The sequence below is a fragment of the Balearica regulorum genome, chromosome 2, assembly GCF_011004875.1.
Source record: "Balearica regulorum gibbericeps isolate bBalReg1 chromosome 2, bBalReg1.pri, whole genome shotgun sequence".
Taxonomy (NCBI): domain Eukaryota; kingdom Metazoa; phylum Chordata; class Aves; order Gruiformes; family Gruidae; genus Balearica; species Balearica regulorum.
Window position 1 is genome coordinate 167397760 of NC_046185.1, and position 17713 is coordinate 167415472.

At 45.5% G+C, this 17713-nt stretch overlaps 1 protein-coding gene across 6 annotated transcripts in view; it reads right to left on the reverse strand.

Moving 5' to 3' along the window:
• The window catches only part of SMARCC1 (SWI/SNF related BAF chromatin remodeling complex subunit C1), a 94706-nt gene that overhangs the window by 13444 nt on the left and 63549 nt on the right, over window positions 1-17713 (reverse strand). For 2 of the 6 annotated variants that reach the window (XM_075746935.1, XM_075746932.1), the window contains 5 exons: window positions 16037-16092; window positions 14071-14185; window positions 13038-13192; window positions 8825-8959; window positions 3480-3738 (listed from right to left, as the gene is read on the reverse strand). In XM_075746935.1, the coding sequence (XP_075603050.1) occupies window positions 3480-3738; window positions 8825-8959; window positions 13038-13192; window positions 14071-14185; window positions 16037-16092 (720 nt within the window). Of the gene's footprint in view, window positions 1-1498; window positions 1746-3479; window positions 3739-8824; window positions 8960-13037; window positions 13193-14070; window positions 14186-16036; window positions 16093-17713 lie in introns of those variants that run through there. The other 4 variants (XM_075746937.1, XM_075746938.1, XM_075746936.1 and 1 more) reach the window with 4 other exon arrangements.

The window sequence follows — 17713 nt, forward strand, 5'->3', positions numbered from 1 at the left end:
ACACCCTCCAAATTTTGCTCCCTCTACCAAGACTGCAAGAGACCCACGCAGTGGAGGACCTTGACACGGATGCGTGGCCAGGAAGGTGAAGTTCACCAGTTTGTTTCAAAGGATCCCAAACGAGCAACCGCCCAGCAAAACTTGCTGCTGATCTATGTATGTACAGGTCTGTCATGAGAGTGTCGGACTATTCACGCTCAAAGACCTACAAGACAGATAAATACACCAGTTGCCCTCAGAACGTGAAAGTGAGGAAGATATGTAGGATAGGACAGAGGTTCTGTAGTATTTAACACATTCAACACAGAATAAGGGAGTCCTGGAATGGTTTGGGTGGGCAGGGACCTCCCAGCCCACCCAGTGCCACCCCTGCCATGGGCAGGGACACCCTCCACTAGCCCAGCTTGCCCAAAGCCCCATCCAACCTGGCCTTGACCACTGCCAGGGAGCCAGGGGCAGCCACAGCTTCTCTGGGCACCCTCTGCCAGGGCCTCAGCACCCTCCCAGGGAAGGATTGCTGCCTCCCATCCCATCTCCATCTCCCCTCCTGCAGCTTCAGGCCATTCCCCTTGGCCTGTCCCTCCCTGATGAACAGCCCCTCTCCACGACCAACATAATGTGATAAGGGATTATTTTTTAACGTACGTAATACGTGGGGGGTGCGCGCACACAAAATGTAACTGCTGACCCCTTCAGTCCGCCGTTAAGATTTCTGGAGACTGTAACTTCCTGCCACAGAAATCTCTCCAGCAGAGTCACCCTGCAACAACGTACTGATTTATGAAGGAAAGTCAAACTCTGGGCATCTTAAACTACCTAAACAGAAAATCAGATCAATTTGTGAGACTGAAGGATCCCCAAGTTACTATTTCCACCCCCCACCCAGGACTGCATCAGAGTTTAAGCGTTGAACTCACTCGAGGAAACAGCGAACGTTCCCGTTTTCTCTCCTTGCCCTCAAGTTACACAAAACTCCCCTGAGAAGCCAAAGAGCTCTGGTACTGAGCTGTGGACTTCCCAAGCAGTTGTGACAAACTTAAGGGTTGCCACCGCAGAGCGTGAGGAAAACAGACCGCTTTGCTTTCTAGGCGAGATCAGGCGGGACACAGGAGGAGCAGCAGAGTCAAACTTGACTCAAAGCCTCTCAAAGGGCCTCTGAATTCTCACCTTCACAAAACCATCCCACCAGTGAACCGTCAGACTAGGCAAAGGGCACCATCCTGCACCGGCACGGCACAGCACCAGATGCTTCACTGTCACCGGAGTCAGAAGCTGCTCCTCATCCATCAGTTTGCCACCGTCTAACAGGAGGGGTGGTGGAAAAGTCAATCTATTGACTAACTTTAATCAAATCTGAGAGAGAGACGTGCTGACTAATTAACACAGTACCACAGTCCCCACGACAGACACCGAAAGGGGTCACTGGGGATACGGAGGGCCTGCATGATTATGCTGGGGCTGAAGGAATAAGGTATTATGTGAACCAAGGATGTGAGTATGTTAGAAATCAAGTTTTATTAGCCCCCTAGTGAATACAATACATTTAATCTTGTTACATTTTCAGTCTCAATAGCCGGTTGTAAGTAAGAGCTAGTCTAATGATATGCAATGATTCCCCCCCTTTAATCTGTTTTCAATTTGCCATTTTTCCATTTCACAGAGCGTTTCTTCATTCTACTGCAAAGTGAATAGACCTGAGATGTCAATACAGCGTGCAACAAATTGAGGTACAATATTATTTAAATCTAAAAAAAAAGACGACCGTATTTTATCACACTCCCAACTCAATTTCAGCAAAAAAACTAAACAGCTCCCCAAACAACGTCAGCATTTTTTGTCCACGAGAGCACAACGAGGCCAGGAACTCACCGACCCTGATCCCTCCAAAAGACAGTTGGCTTACGCACCTGGATCACAAGGTGGCTAACTCCTACCTTCCTCTCCAACGAGCGCTGCTCTGCATCTGTTCATCAAATCAAGTTTTATTACTGCGGAGATTCCACAGATGGACTAGATGATCTCCAGAGGTCCCTTCCAACCCCTACCGTTCCGTGATTCTGCGATTAGATGCCTCACATTTTCACGGACATCTGCAAATCCTGCGGTTTACCGTGCGCTCCTGCTCTCTTCCAAACCTACACGTAACACAGGACTTTTCCCCAGATGAAAACTCCCGCTCCTGTGCGCTTTCTGTTGCCACATCCTGGTTTATCGTCATACCCCAAACATTTCAGCTTCTTCAGCAGCAGCCTATACAAGACCTTCCAAAATATTTTTGGCTAATAGCCAATGAAGTCATCTTTTAGAATGGTTTTTGGTCAAGCAGTTGACACTTGACAAAGCCCCTTTTCCTTTGCTGCAGTGGGGTCAATCAGGTTACTCCGTGCCAGGTGACGCTATTCTATTTTAAACTCTCATTTCAACAACATTTAGCGAGTGTAGTATGCCTTCAACTAAACTCCCGTAAACATCTTCACAGCAGAAGTACAGTATTCGTAGTCCCGATCCCTTTTAACGGTAAAATGGTTTAAAGGTGAGACTGCGAATGCCGTTAGGAACATTGTGACTTAGCAGTAGGGCTGTTAGTTTCGCCATTAAGCACAAAGACTTGTTTTGAATAAACGGATGTTCCTCCTCACGTGGTGAGGCACCGTCACATTGCCGCCTCCACCCTTTGATATTAGGAATATCTCCACCCTTGGAGATACCTAAGCCTCGTGAGGACAAGTCCCTTGCAGTCTGATCCAGCCGGCTTTGCTCCGAGCCTGAGACTTTCAAGGGACCCTTCCGACCAACGCGGTTCTGCGACTCTCATCTGCGTCTCGTTCCGGTCCCTTCCCCTAATGTTTTTTACACAGTTAGGTGTGTCATGAACTGGAGAATTGAGAGAATTATTGCTTTTGAAGGAGCAGAGATCGCTGGGCATAAAAAAAAAGTTTAAGGAAATACAAACCAGCTGAAAACATTTGAAAATGACGTTTAGCCTCAGCTCCATTTTTCACTTGAGAGCTTGGTGTGACTGTCTCCAAGGATGGAGACTCCACAGCTTTGCTGGGCAACCTGCTCCAGGGTTTGATGACCCCCACAGGAAAACAAACAAAAGTATTTTTCTGTGTCCAGATGGAATTTCATGACTTTTAATTTGTGCCACTGGGAGCTACTGAGAAGAGCCTGGCGCTCTCCTTCATCCCCTCCTTTTGGGTATTCGCACACGTGGATAAGACACCTCCTCCCCAAACTGCATCCGCACGTCTGGTACGGAGACAAAAGCTATAAAACAAAGCTGCAGTAAGAGCAAAGCACATCTTTCCGGCAAACTCTGTTTCTGTTTTATAAACAGCACCGCTATAAACCGCTACGTAACACAGACCATCCATTACACCTTGCGCAACTTTCTCTAGCAGCAAAACATCCTCTGATTTTACTCTATTATGAATGACGATTAACATAAAGGGATTTTTTCTCCTTCCGACTCTTACCTGGCTGTGGTGGGTGAGGCGGCGGCATTTGGTGGTGCATCATAGGGTACGGTGGGGGCTGCTGATGAGGCAGTAAGCCGGGGTGTGCTGGTGCCCCAAGGGGGTTCATCCCAGGCCCACTGGGGTGCTGGTGAGACTGCTGGGGGTTTTGACTGTGCTGCTGCTCCATTTGCTGACGAGCCCTTAATTCAGCGTATTTCAGCTGCTCCATGTGAAAATTCTGGCGTTCTGTCAGCAACTGTTGTCTCTGCTGCTCTAACTATGTAAAAAATGGGGGGGGGGGGGGGAGAAAGGCAAAGCAAAGAAAATAGTTAAGAACTACACCTTTAAAACACGTTCCTGCAAATCAAACACCTATCCTATTAATACACGACGTCTGATTTGCAGCAGGTTTTGGTAAAGGGTCCAGGCCTTCTTCCAGCTGTAACAGATGAACTCACCTTGTACATCCCAAAGGATCTCTCAGTAATACAACTAACACGTTACTCAGTACGGTGCAGAGCATTCAGCCTTAACACAATTCGGGAAGAAACTCAACATTTGTGTCTCAATCTTTTGCATGTTGGAACGAGGGGCACAGGAAACTACAGAGATTTTCCAGGGAAAGACCAAAGCAGAATACGTGCGCGATAGCACGAGCTCGGTGATTACAGGCAGAAGCCTACGCCATACATTGTAAGCGTAGGACCTGGACACCATTATATCCAGACCACAATGAGTTGCGCTATTGAGAGTATTGTTTTTTTAAAACTCACACAATTTAGGCCAATCAACACAAACCAGGTTAGTTTGTTTAATTATGAAGCCACGTAGAGAGTAAGCAAGCCCAAAATGAAGAGATAAAGAAGCTACAGAAAATATTTCTTACTATTGGGCATTTACGTGCCTGATCATTGTCATGGTTAAGGAAGCATATGTCATTCGACTGACTTAAGACATCGTAACGTATTTTTCTATCTATTACTCTTAAGCAATTGCACATATGGATTTCTGGGACTAGTTTACAAATATTTAGCGAGCGCTTTAAGATATACTCCATAATTTAGCTGAAAAGCAGGTTGCCAAGGAGACTTCCACCTAGCAGAAGTTCTCCAAAAATCCCAAAGCTCCATCAATACTTTGTGCTAGCTGTTTGCCCGCTGACAAAGCACCGATGGCAACAGCATACTACAGAACACACATTCACCACCGGAACCAGATGGGGACAGAGCCTAATGAATAATACATACTCCTTGTTGGGGGCTGGTTTTCTGCTTGTAGGGACTACAATGTGATTATTCATGCTGCCATGACTCCTTTTTCCTTGACCAATCTGATACATTAGCGGGAAAAACTTGATAAAATGAAGAGACACGTACACCGATGGTGTAATTGTGCATGTGTGGAAACAGATTCCGGAGGTGGCAGGCAGTTCAGAGAGGAATTACTGCAAATGACCCAAAACAAAGGCTTAGGCAAGGAGTACGGCTACACCGTACTTTTTATATTCTTCTGTATTCCTGCTTTGCTCTCTTCATGGTACCTCTACGGATTAAAAAACAGTAGTCTTTGCAAGCATCCCCAAAGAGCATCCAGTCTCTGAACACACACCTTGTACTTTGGAAAACCAGTGAGAACTTCTCTTCTACACCTTCCCTCCCCTCGGGATGAGAAAAGGCAGGTGGACAGAGGAAAGAGGTAAATAAACACAAGTTACAAACACAAGCTGGTCTTAAAACCGATGCAGAGCCCAAACCACCTGGTTCTGTACACGGTTCTTGCACTCGTCGTAATCAGTTCAGAAGCAGGTTTACGGACACGACCTACTGTTGTAGCCCCACGTTAGCATTGAGACACCTGGTAGTAACATGCTTTTCTCTTGGACACTCTATCAATAACTTGCATTTGCTCTTCAACTCCCAAAATGGAGTTGTATCTGCAGCGGATGTCAGGCAAGAGCGCGGCTAGGCACCTTAACGAAGATCAGCATGCATCCGTCTGCCACACAACCGCCCTACACAACCCGATCCATGAAATCGGCCAAATTTTTTAGGTACGCAGTCATGAATACTACACTCTCGACAATCTTCAAATTTGCAACAGCGTGTTTTTGCACTGTTGGAAAGCGATTCGCATTAGAAGGAGCTATTACAAGCACTTAATGTATACTCATACAATAACCACCATTGTACTCCAATTTCATTTTCAGCAAGTAACTCCCCCCCGAACAGAAATGGGTACAGAAAGCATTCGTGTGCTACTATAAATTCTGGGTCAACAAGGCTCCTAGCAATCGGATCCCTGGTTAGACACAGAGTTGGCAGCACTGAAATTACTTTAGCTTAAACGCTGAAGTAAATGTGTTTTGCCTAAAATCTAACACCCTCCAGTCCGCAGCACAAATTTCTTTTAAGACTTAGAATCGCCTTACCTTTACTATAATAAAAAGTCGTCGCAGCAAATAACATATGCATAGCGTGCAATGGCACCAAGGAATTTTTTTGCTCTAATTATTCCACTAAATATCTACAATGACAGGTGAAAAGACTGAATTTAACTACCAGAAAGCCAAGGGAAAAAATTTGTATGCACATTTTTAAAAAGGAAAATGTCATATGCCTCAAAATGGGAAAAACCCCACCTGTCACTAATAGAATATATCCCCCAAAGAAAGAAATCTACAGAGAACCTTTTCAAAATAGTTAGGTCCATTTCTTGAGCTGCCAATCAGTGTCAGAGGCAAACACCACACTGAAGTGGTTGAGGATGCTGAGCAATCTAGAAATTCCTGCTGACATTCTGCTACAACAGAAGACCACAGTTTGTCAAACTCTATCAATGTGATTAATGCCAAAGTGAGGATGCAAATTCCATTAAATTCGCATGGGAGGGCAAATGTGAAAACCCCTAGAATTATGAGTCGATAACTTCAACACACCTAGAGTAATTGCCTATTGACAAAAATGAGGAAGCTATGCAACAGAAGAATTAAAAAAAATGACCGATCTGATAAAAATGAAGTTTTGGGTCATCTTTAGAGTCGCTGGAGAGAAACCGCCTCTGTGAAAGCCTGTTGCACTATGGCTGAAAGAACACCTCGTAACTGCTGCGTAACCCCGCCGCTGACAGGCAGAGACAGCTTCTCTTCCACGTTATACGCTCATCTGAGGGATGCACAGGTCTCCCGTACGGCGCCACTAACAGTGCTACACTATAAATACAACCCTGCCTGGGATGCAGTCCGTATGTGCTCTCTTAGTGTCATCACCTTCTTCAGCTCGTTAGACCTCAATCAAGACCCGTGCCCTGGCTTACTGCCTCGCTAGCTTGGGGTCAGAAACTAACAACCTTCTTGCTTGGCTTATCCAACAACTCCTCCTCATCATCAGTCGCACTTCATCATCAGATTTGCCAGTTCAGCTTTGTTCTATTTTAGAATCCCAGAATCGTTTAGGCTGGAAAAGACCCTTAAGACCACGGAGTCCAACCGTTACCCCAGCACTGCCCAGCCCACCACTGACCCATGTCCCCAAGCACCACATCTACACGGCTCTGAAATCCCTCCGGGGACGGGGACTCCACCACTGCCCTGGGCAGCCTGTCCCAGGGCTTGACAGCCCTTGGGGGGAAGAAAGGTTTCCTGATCTCCAATCTAAACCTCCCCTGGCACAACTTGAGGCCGTTTCCTCTTGTCCTGTCGCTTCTTCCTCGGGAGAAGAGACCGACCCCCACCTGGCTGCACCCTCCTTTCAGGGAGTTGTAGAGTGTGATCAGGTCTCCCCTCAGCCTCCTCTTCTCCAGGCTAAACCACCCCAGGTCCCTCAGCTGCTCCTCATCAGACCTGTGCTCCAGACCCTGCACCACTTGGTTGCCCTTCTCTGGACACGCTCCAGCCCCTCAATGTCCTTCTTGGAGCGAGGGGCCCAAAACTGAACCCAGCACTCGAGGTGCGGCCTCACCAGGGCCGAGTACAGGGGGACGGTCACTGCCCTGCTCCTGCTGGCCACACTATTGCTGACACAAGCCAGGATGCTGTTGGCCCCCTTGGCCACCTGGGCACACTGCTGGCTCACGTTCAGCCGGCTGTCGACCAACACCCCCAGGTCCTTTTCCGCTGGGCAGCTTTCCAGCCACTCTGCCCCACGCCTGTAGCGTTGCCTGGGCTTGGTGTGACCCAAGGGCAGGACCCGGCACTGAGCCTTGTTGAACCTCACAGAGTTGCCTCGGCCCATGGATCCGGCCTGTCCAGATCCCTCTGCAGAGCCTTCCTGCCCTCCAGCAGATCAACGCTCCCGCCCAACCTGGTGTTGTCTGTGAACTGACTGAGGGTGCCCTCGATCCCCTTGTCCAGATCACTGATAAAGATATTAAAGAGATCTGGCCCCAGTACTGAGCCCTGGGGGACACCGCTTGTGACCGGCCACCAACTGGGTTTCACTCCATTCACCACAACTCTCTGGGCCTGGCCGTCCGGCCGGTTCTTTACCCAGCAAAGTGTACACCCGTCCAAGCCATGAGCAGCCAGTTTGTCCAGGAGAATGCTGTGGGGAAACTGTGTCAAAGGCTTTATAAAGTCCAGGTAGACACATCCACAGCCTTTCCCTCATCCTCTAAGCGAATCACCTTCTCATAGAAGGAGATCAGGTTGGTCAAGCAGGACCCTTTGATACTTTTCTGTTCCCCACGAGCAACCACCTTTTCCCATCTCCTGACATCAGTGCTTCCCTCCCTTCTCTTGAAGCTGCTGTTGCCCTCTCCAGCTCAGGCAAATCCCTCATCACCACAAAATGAAAAGCTGTTACTCCTGACCACATATCCTTCTGCTACCGTATCTCACTTTGAGGACTTTCCTAAGAGCTACTGAGAATGCTCTCCAAAAAAAGCAAAACCACCCACCTGAACTACATGCTTAACCCCAAATCTCCAGTCTAAACTGGGTCAGGAAGGAAAGGCAGAGTTGGTTTCCCTTCCCTTCGGGAAGCAAGGTTTCTACCCATTTCACTCTCTTTACAGGGAAAAGTCATTCTTACATCAGGTATCTTTCATGTGATAACGCCTACATAAAGGCTCAGGACCTTCAGCAGGAATTCCACATTCCTACTTAGATGACAGCAGTAAGGCTTAGGAAGCAAATCTAGGACACCACCAGTCTGCTGCTGATGGTAAAGAGAAGATGCTGGATAAAGGAGGAGAGGGCTCAAACGCTACCACAGGGGGTAATTATGAATTCCAGCTGAAGTAGACAGACCTGCATAAAGGTGAGGAACAGCTGAAGCTGGCAGTTTTCCAGCTGTTAGCATACAGAGATCTTGGCAGTGACTGATTTAATACAGAATTTTAACAGATTAGTACGCTCCCCTACTTACTGCCTCCTTCTCTCTGTCCATAATGGTCTCCAGCTCCTCAAAATGGCGAAGTTTTATCTCCAGCTTCTTCATCTGCGTTTCCACCAGAAGAGCGACCAGGGACTTGATTTTTCTTTCTTCCACTGCTGCTAGGTGCTGAGGATAAAACACAGGTTTTGCTTTACATGCATTTCACAAAAATAAAGTGCTTTAAGGGAACAAATAAGCCAACTACGCCTGCATCTAGTTTCAGGCATCATGTTCCACTTCTGGACAGAAAACAGGACATTAGATTATCAATCTTATGCTTGGAAACAGAAGCCCTTGGAAGATTATTAAGCTTTTAATCAAATAAATAGGTGTCAAGCTTTAATACAAGAGGTATTGTGGATGCTCAGGACTCATAAGCAATCCAGCTTTGCCTCGAAGCCTTCCGAGCGCTGCGCAACAGAGAGCGCTTTCAGTGGAAATGCAAATGAGGGAGCAAGGGGACGTTGTACCGAGTCAGCTGTAGGTCATCCAAAAAGCTTCCACCAACACACACAGAGGAAGCTTTTACCTGGAACGACCCACAGAACCAGCGAGATGACTCTTGCATGCCTTTGCCATTAAAATATTTGTTGCTCAAGTAAATGAGAAGCTACGTATGTAGTTAAGCATAGTCCCATTACATGCAGCACCACACCACCAAACCAGCAGCTTTCTCAGCGCAGCAGTTCCACCTCAGGCTAGGGAGAAATTGCAGAGAAATCTACATGGATATTAGAAGAAAATTCTTAAAAAAAAAAAGTCTCCAGTTTCCTTTTATAACCAGGTTGCATCGTATCCCTATTGCAGAAGAAAGCTGAAGGCAAAGCTGTATCTAAAGTGCAAACGCGAACTCCAGAAAAACAAATAGGTTCTTTACAAGGCTTCAGCTTTACCCCATTTACATATACACACTTGCACATAAATGCTACGGGAGATATATAAATATGATATATGAGACAGCCTATGAAAGCGCTTCACATTTTCCAAGTGGGAAATGACACCTTCTGCTGGCTTTTGTTAAAAGCCTGCTCTACAAAATGACCATACACTCCAAACACCGATCATGAATACTGCTCAGGAGTTGCTGAATTAATCGCCAAAGGATGTGTCCGACCACAGCGTCCAAGCGAAGCTTTACGGACACGTCCAAGGGCTGAGGGAAGGAGGGTTGGCTTTTGAGAAGGGAAAGGTGAGGGCCGAGGGGAAGAAGGAATAAAGAGAAAGCTGGAGCTCATCCAGCTCAAGCTGCAAACAGACTCATCTTTCGCAATCTGCGCCCCAAACTCTGGCTCAGAACTGGGAGAAATACTGTGCTGGAGAGAAGCAGCATTAGAAAACTCCCTGGTAATCCTAATTATAAACGGAATTTCTCAAAAACGTACGATATCGTTTCCATCGCTGTTGTGTCGCTTGACAGTGCTGACCTCTGGTAACCCACCAGCAAGAAAGCAAATCTCAGTAAATCCAGATAACATACACTCAAGGCTCTCAAAGTTTAATTTTAAATCAGGTACAGTTTGAGAGAACCAGTCATCCCCCAAATCTCACAGCACACCACTGTGAAATTCAAGTAGGCTATTCAGTTAAATACTGACCGAGCAGTGGTGCACGCATCTGAAAAAGTAACGAACGGCTGACAGAACTAGAAAATTTAGCACCAATTAATACTGTTTAGTAAAACAAACTCATTTGTATGAAAAGTCCGAGTGACAGAAGTGCCTTTGTTGATACACACAGCCTTCTGACAGACATTTTGCCTTGCTTGATGTGTGAAATTTTAATAACGAAACCAGATTAACACAAAATCAGCAAGGCACATGATTAGGTAAAAGACAGGTCTCAAAATACACATTAGAAAGGAAATCGTCACCACGGTTTTTCCTGAAGAGACAGCTCCTTAGCCTGGCATTACCCATGGGGTCACTACTGACTGCGCTCGACAAAAAAACCCCAGGAGGGCAAAATTAATAGGGATTTAAATTGTCTGATAAAACACATTGCTGCATCCAGCTAAAGTCACAAATAAGCCCAGAAGATGATGGTACGTGACGTTACCCTGGGACGCAGCAGTTCTGAACGACCTGAGCATCACTAAGCCAGCCAGGGGACCTTGCCTCCGGCTGAGGGCGCGTGAAGAACAACCCTTTGGTTTGCTATTTAAACCCGGAGCGCTCCACACGAGCATGGCCGCGACCGCCTTGGCTTCTGCTCCCTGACACGATCCTGACTTCAGTTTCGCTGCTCAGGAATTCCTGGATGAATACTGATGAACTTGGGAGGAAGCACAAGACTAGCTACCGACCTAGCATGCACACGTTAACGACCTGGGGAGAAGGACCTGGGGGTGTTGGGGGACGAGAAGCTCCACATGAGCCCAGAAAGCCCCCCATGTCCTGGGCTGCGTGTCCAGCAGCGTGAGCAGCATGTCGACACCGTTTCTCAAGTGGCTTCAGCAATAAGCTGTCCTATCTCAAAAGGACAAAAACCTTCAAGTGCCTGCCTTTAACCCCTCTTTCTCCTTAGAAGTCAACTGCAAGCTTCCTCTGATATAAAATCATAAGGAAAACAATTTTGTATCGGCTCTTCACGTGACCAGGTCTGGAGTTTATTATGAAGAATGGAATTACTCTCTCAGACAAGATACAGCTCACTGAAAGCCTTAATATTGTCTGCGTTTTTAAATGGGAAGAGAAATCCCTGTTGAACTTGAATTCTACTCTGAAGTCTGAACATCCTAATTATAATATATTATCTCCTGTAATATAAAGCTAAAATTCTGCTAGAATATTATTACTACCATAATGAAAACTGCCATTAGCAAGTCCCTTCTCCCTCTAGCACTTGTTATCACCAGAGGAAGGAAAGTAGGAGATCATCTTTATTTTGAGCAAGCAGCCTTCCGTAAAACAGAGATTAAATTTCATGCCTCCTTATATACATGCAGGGTGTGTTTTTCTTCCTCGATTTGGCTGAAAAATATAGGTAAGTCTGATGAACTGAAAGTAACTTACTCTCAGTAAGAGCTCGGTGCTTGGAGCACCGTAGGTTCAGACGCAGACAGGCGAAGCGATGCACAAGGGAGCCAGATCGGACTCTGCGCTTCACCGAAATAACGAACCTGGAGTTTGGCTGCAAAGTGGGATTCCACACGGGTCGGGTGCCTCGCTCTGACACTAAGCAACGCTGAAACTTGTGGTTTTTAGAACGTGGCTTGAATAGTAGTAACTAAAAATATCTTCAAACCTCATGGGTTCATCAAGGAGGGACTGCATCATCGTGACAACACCTATCAGCACATTGTCCTCAATATATATGATGCAGTTGGGAAAAAAGTCTCAAAGTTCTAAGAGTCAAAGATCGAGACTGCAAGAGTCAGTACAACATACACGACACCTCATGTTCTAGAAGTCCACTGGGAAATAAACACCATCCATGTTTTGGTTTTGGTTTCTGTAAAGTATGTGACATGGAACACAGCACTGAATCCAAGAGCGATTAAAAAATCCAAACTAGAACTAAAAAAAAAAGTAGAGAGAAAATTGATTTTGAAAAAGATATTCTGAAAGAAGTGAGGGCGGTCTGGTTCCTGAAAAGAGAAAATGAAAGACAACATGCAATTAGTAATTATAAGGTAAAGAAGAGCTGTTAGGACACAAAAACCACAGCTCATTAAGGGACTATAGCCAAACAAACCGAAGTTTAATGACAGGAAGACACGAACGTGCTTTTAACAGGCACACAGTACCTCTTAACACAAAAATCATTAAGTTGTCTATAAAAACTGAAAAGCTAGAAGCGAACATTGCACTGATTTCACAGAGTCCAAGCGCAGGAGGCGTGCGTCACGTCCACAGAACGGCCGGGGGCACAGCGGAAAAGGCAACGTAAGGGTTTTGTCACCCAGACCTATGCCCTCAGCACTACAGCCAGACCTATCAGGCAGAAAAAAGTCTTTCCAAAAGTGACAAACGCATTTTGGGACTATTTCTTAGGGATGTTCGACTTCACGATCATAGAAGAGGCTGCTGAAATTAGAATTGTACTTAGGAGTTCAAGCAGAAGAAACTGAAGATGGCACTTGTGCTCCTGCAAGGTATTAGGGATTAGAACGTGAGACCGCACAGATTTGGCACAAAGGACCATTTTAAGAAGAATTCTAATGTGAACTGGAAAGCAAGCCAATGGATATTTGTGCAAAACAAACCTTTGCTTTGGTGGCAGCTGAGGCAAGGGCAGCAGCTGCAGCTGTAGCTACGTTTCCTTCCGAGATTTCGTGTTCCACTTTCTTCTTCCCAGCCTCGTTTTCTTTGTCTTTGCTTGCATCAACGTTCTCCTTGTTCTCTTCTGCCTCCTTTTCTTCTGAAAGAGATTTCCCGCCAAGTCCGTTACGTGCGTTCTCCCCTTGTTAACAGTATCGCACCGGGACAGGAATTGCACGACACACACTGCTATCAGTCACATTAATTCATCCACAAACCATCGCATTCCTACGTTATAGTACCGCTACTCGTCCAAATGCCGACAGGGGAACAATTTTAGCCTAAGAGGATCTGATCCAACAAACAGGGCAACTTTAAATGCTTTTAGTTTCCGTCCTGTCAACTCATCTTCTGCCATCAGCTTAGTCTATCAGAACAATTTCAGCTGCATTTCCAAATCAACTCCCATTATTTCATCAAATCCAAATGCTGCTTGTTCTACCTGGTGCTAAAATACTGCATGTAAGTTCCAGGAAAAAACTATCTATGTGGTACAAGGGGAACAGGTTAAAAATAAATAATGACTTATATAGAGAAACCTCCCCCGAGTACTCCTCAGCCTGTCAAAATAAAGGCTCTGCACCACTTCACAGGGAAACTGAGCTAACCATATTAACTTCTAAGGGTAGAAGCGAGCAGTCCCATTTCTTTGCCTCAGAAATGATCAAATGGTGTGCAATACAGGCAAAAGAAAATAATTTGTATGACCTACACGCACTTTGCTACTGCAATTTCTTCACCCAGTCGCTACAGGCAGCGACAGAAAGCTCAGCTGAGGTCTAAAATGAGTTCAGGAAAGAATTTAGTGCCCGAGCTCTGCAGTGAAATTAAACTAGAATATTTACTAGCGAACCATGAAGCAGCCTGATGTGCAAGAGGAAGTATTTCTGCCACGGTTGAGTTTATAGACTATTCCGACCACTTCAGAGGAAGGCTGTTACAGCTCTCACAGCTTGGGGAACAGCTGGGAACCATTACCTGGCTTGGGGTCTGCAGTCACTTCGCTATCTTGCTCTTTTTCTGAATTTCTCTCATTTTCTCCTTCTTGTACTTTATCGCCTTCCTCAATTTCACTCTCCGCTTTGCTTTCAACCTAAATGGGATGAAAGATTGGTTGAAGAATGAGAGCTATAGAAGACATTCACTGTTAACTTCGTTTATAGCTTTCAAATTAATTCACTATCATAAAGGAAGAGATTAAATTTTAAAGGTTGGCTGCTACTTAAGCCCGTTTTGACAATCGTAACTGAAATCTGAATAAACAAAGTAACTGCTATGCGGGACAAAGTCTACCAGATTCAGCAACCCAGGCCAACCTGGCTTCATCTGAAGGTACAAGAAATCCTGAACTAAGATGACAGATAAGATCACGTTCCGCCTGCCGTGCTGCCCCATCTATTCCAGTAGCTTGTGCATAAGTTTTAGATCCTTTTCAGCGCCTGGCAAGTTAACAATTTATACCGTATTCACCTATCTACACAGCTCCAAATTCTGTGGAACTCATGGTCACAACAGCATCCCGTGGCAATAAATGCTACAACTGAATTACATGTTACAGGAAGGTGCTTCTGTCCAGGAACTGGTGGGAGAGAGCAACCTTCGCAAAACGGAATATAAGTATTTCTCGTTAAAATCCAGGTGCCTTAACATAGTATTAATGAAATCATCAGCAGCTTCATGCCTAAGACTGGAAGCATCATTTTCACCTTGGAAATACTCCAAGCTGACCTGTATGTTTCTCATTTACTCTGCTCTACAGAACAATCCACCTTTTCAAGCACTGACCAAGAAATCGTCTATGCTTACATCTACCTAAGCGTACCCGACTATTTATCAGCAAGGCAGCAAAAGATCCACCTGGAAACAGAGCAAGAAGTAACATCAAGTCTATACACAGCAACCATCACGTTAGTTCTATCTCATTCATTGAGGAAGCAACACAGAGATATTGCCAGTTGCTGCAGACCCAATAAGCACCTACCACCAGTTATTTAGCAGGGTGATGTTCTAATTCCAGGATATTAGTTTAATTCCAGTTTAGGTGTGAAACAATCACAGTTGGTGTCGTTATTGTAGACTATCTGAAAAGAGGTCCTGTGTTTGTAGGCATGGGGTTATCATAGAGCCCCAAAGAACTGTGTTCTTGTAGGCACTATCAACAGGTTGAAGGAATTAATTTCTAAATATCTGATCTTTCTGGGCAGGATGCATCACATCTAAGATCAGGAGTACATATACACACACCTATAACCAAGAGCTAGCCCAGACTTCTTGCAACGAGGAGTTTTATTGAGCAGCTCAGATTGGGGCACCTTCATTTAGTCAGCCGGATCTCATCCCCCCACATCCACCAAGCCGCACACGATCCCGCAGATCGAACAACCGGTAACTCGTACTCGCGATGCGGCTGGGGCAACAGTTTCACTTGGGTTCTCTGTTCAGCTCTGCACAACCCACTCATTTCCCAGACAGCCGTAATCTCTCTGGTCTTGTCAGAGCTGAAAGCTGTGTTCAAATTTGGGAAGGCAAATAAAAGTTTTCTAGGGCAAGACTTCAAAGCGATGCTTGCTTTAGACCACCACAAGTCATGAGCCGTAACATACCAATGTCCTTCTGCGACTTAAGTCTCCAATTCATTTGATATCGCCCAATTTATGCTTCTCCCAGTCCCGATCTTTTTTCCTCAGGACTAGGAAACAACACTGGTGTCTCATTTCTTTTGCTGGGCAGATGGGAATGTCTCTGTATGGTTTGAGACTGAATCACTCAGAAGAAAATCGAACACTATGGAGACTGAAAACTGCTCCCTATGGACACACCCCCCCGACCCATCAGGGTCACTCCACCATCACCTCCCTTTCTTACCAGGCATTTTAGGACGTAGTCATTCAGGTGTGTAAGAGCTGGAACTCTTTTCAGAACCAGCGTACTGAGCCAAGCTTACCTTCTCAGACTGTTGTCCGTTTGTCTCAGTTTCCATCTTTTCTTCTTCAGCTCCATCTGAGAAAACAATTAAGTATTTAGAATTGCCATAACATCCATTTATTATACTCAACATTTATTTCAAGGTTAACAAAAATTTTCTGTTCTCCACCGACAGTGGTTTAAAGAAAGTCACACAACACAAACTCCTGGAAGACTAAAAGCTTATTACGCTAATGTTAGTTTAAAAAAAAAAATTAAAACCAAGTTTGCTTGCAAATTTAACTGGTTTTTCTCTTCAGTCCAACAAGCAGGACAAAACATTAAGATATCTGTGCTCTGCTGAAACTCCCAGTTTACCCATGTAGAGAGAAACCACCAAATCTATCAATTTTAGCTACCTAAAGGACAGTTCAATGCACAGTTCTGCAGTATTCGAGTCATACAGTAATTCTCATCGGTAAGTCGCAGTATTATACAATGTTTTTCCCAATACAGCCAATTTGATTCTGGAGATGGTTGTCAGTTATGTGATTAACCTCAATTACGGTGCTGTCAGACTTGTAATTCCTCCTTAGCACAAGATCCCCTGAGCTGCTTTCCATGAAAGGTCTATCCAGAGGCACTGTCACGCGCTGCAGGTCAACCGAAGATTTAAATTCCATTTTGCAGGTGGTGCAAATACCAGAATTCTCCAAAGCAGACTTCAAAATAATTATTCCAGCACCAGAGTAACACTAAGCACTAGCAAATTTGTTAAAGCACTAACACTGTTCTTAAACACTAAGGATCTTGTTATTTCTGGCCCCAAAACCGCCGGAGCTGAAGGCAGTGAAGAGTTATCCTCCGCACTGGTTTGCCGTGAAACCCTGAGCGCTGAAACCTCGTTTCACACCCTGCGTATCTGCTGCTCCACATAAACACGACGACCAACTGGTTCTCCAGTCCTATATGGCTCTTTGCGCTGTTCCTCTGACACATTTTTCCCAAAAGCACTCTGCAATTGTATCCAAGCCCTCAAAAATACATTCAAAGCGCACGTTTGAATCTGAACAATGAAGCTTAAACGAAAGAGACCGGCCCAAAGGTGTAGCGCTATGGCAGATGTTCCTGGACAGTGCTCTCACTCAGACCTTGATCGGTTCATCCTCTTGGCTCTTCCTCAGCTGTAATACACCAAGACTTGTGGGTTTGTACTGAAAAGTGGATCAATGAAATGATCCAAGTTAAACCCTAACACTTATTTTGCCTTCTCACTGAAAAAAAAAAAAAAAAAAAAAAGCTGTACTGCAGCTCCTCAAGAGCCCAACTGGAGCTGCCTAGGTGTAACCAAGGTACGAATCGCATTTCAGCAAGGAAAGAACACAAGTTACCAGCTGAAAGCTCTGAAAGCTTCCCCCGCATCCAAACCACACTCATCCAAACAAATAAGCAACAGAGCTGTGGCTGGATGGACACGCTCCTGACGATGCTGTCACACGATAGCCTGCTCAACTCCCGGCTTTTTAAAACACTTTCCAAGATGTTCTGAGAAACCAGAGCTGGAGTTGCAATTTCAGTGCTAAATGCCGAAGACGACGATAGCACTGGGTGAGCTCTGACTTCTGCCCAGTGGCTTCAGGCATTGCTGACAGATGTTGTGAGATGTGCAGGGCTCTCCGTAAAACCACCAGTTCGGTTCTCTGGGCAGTAAGAATTT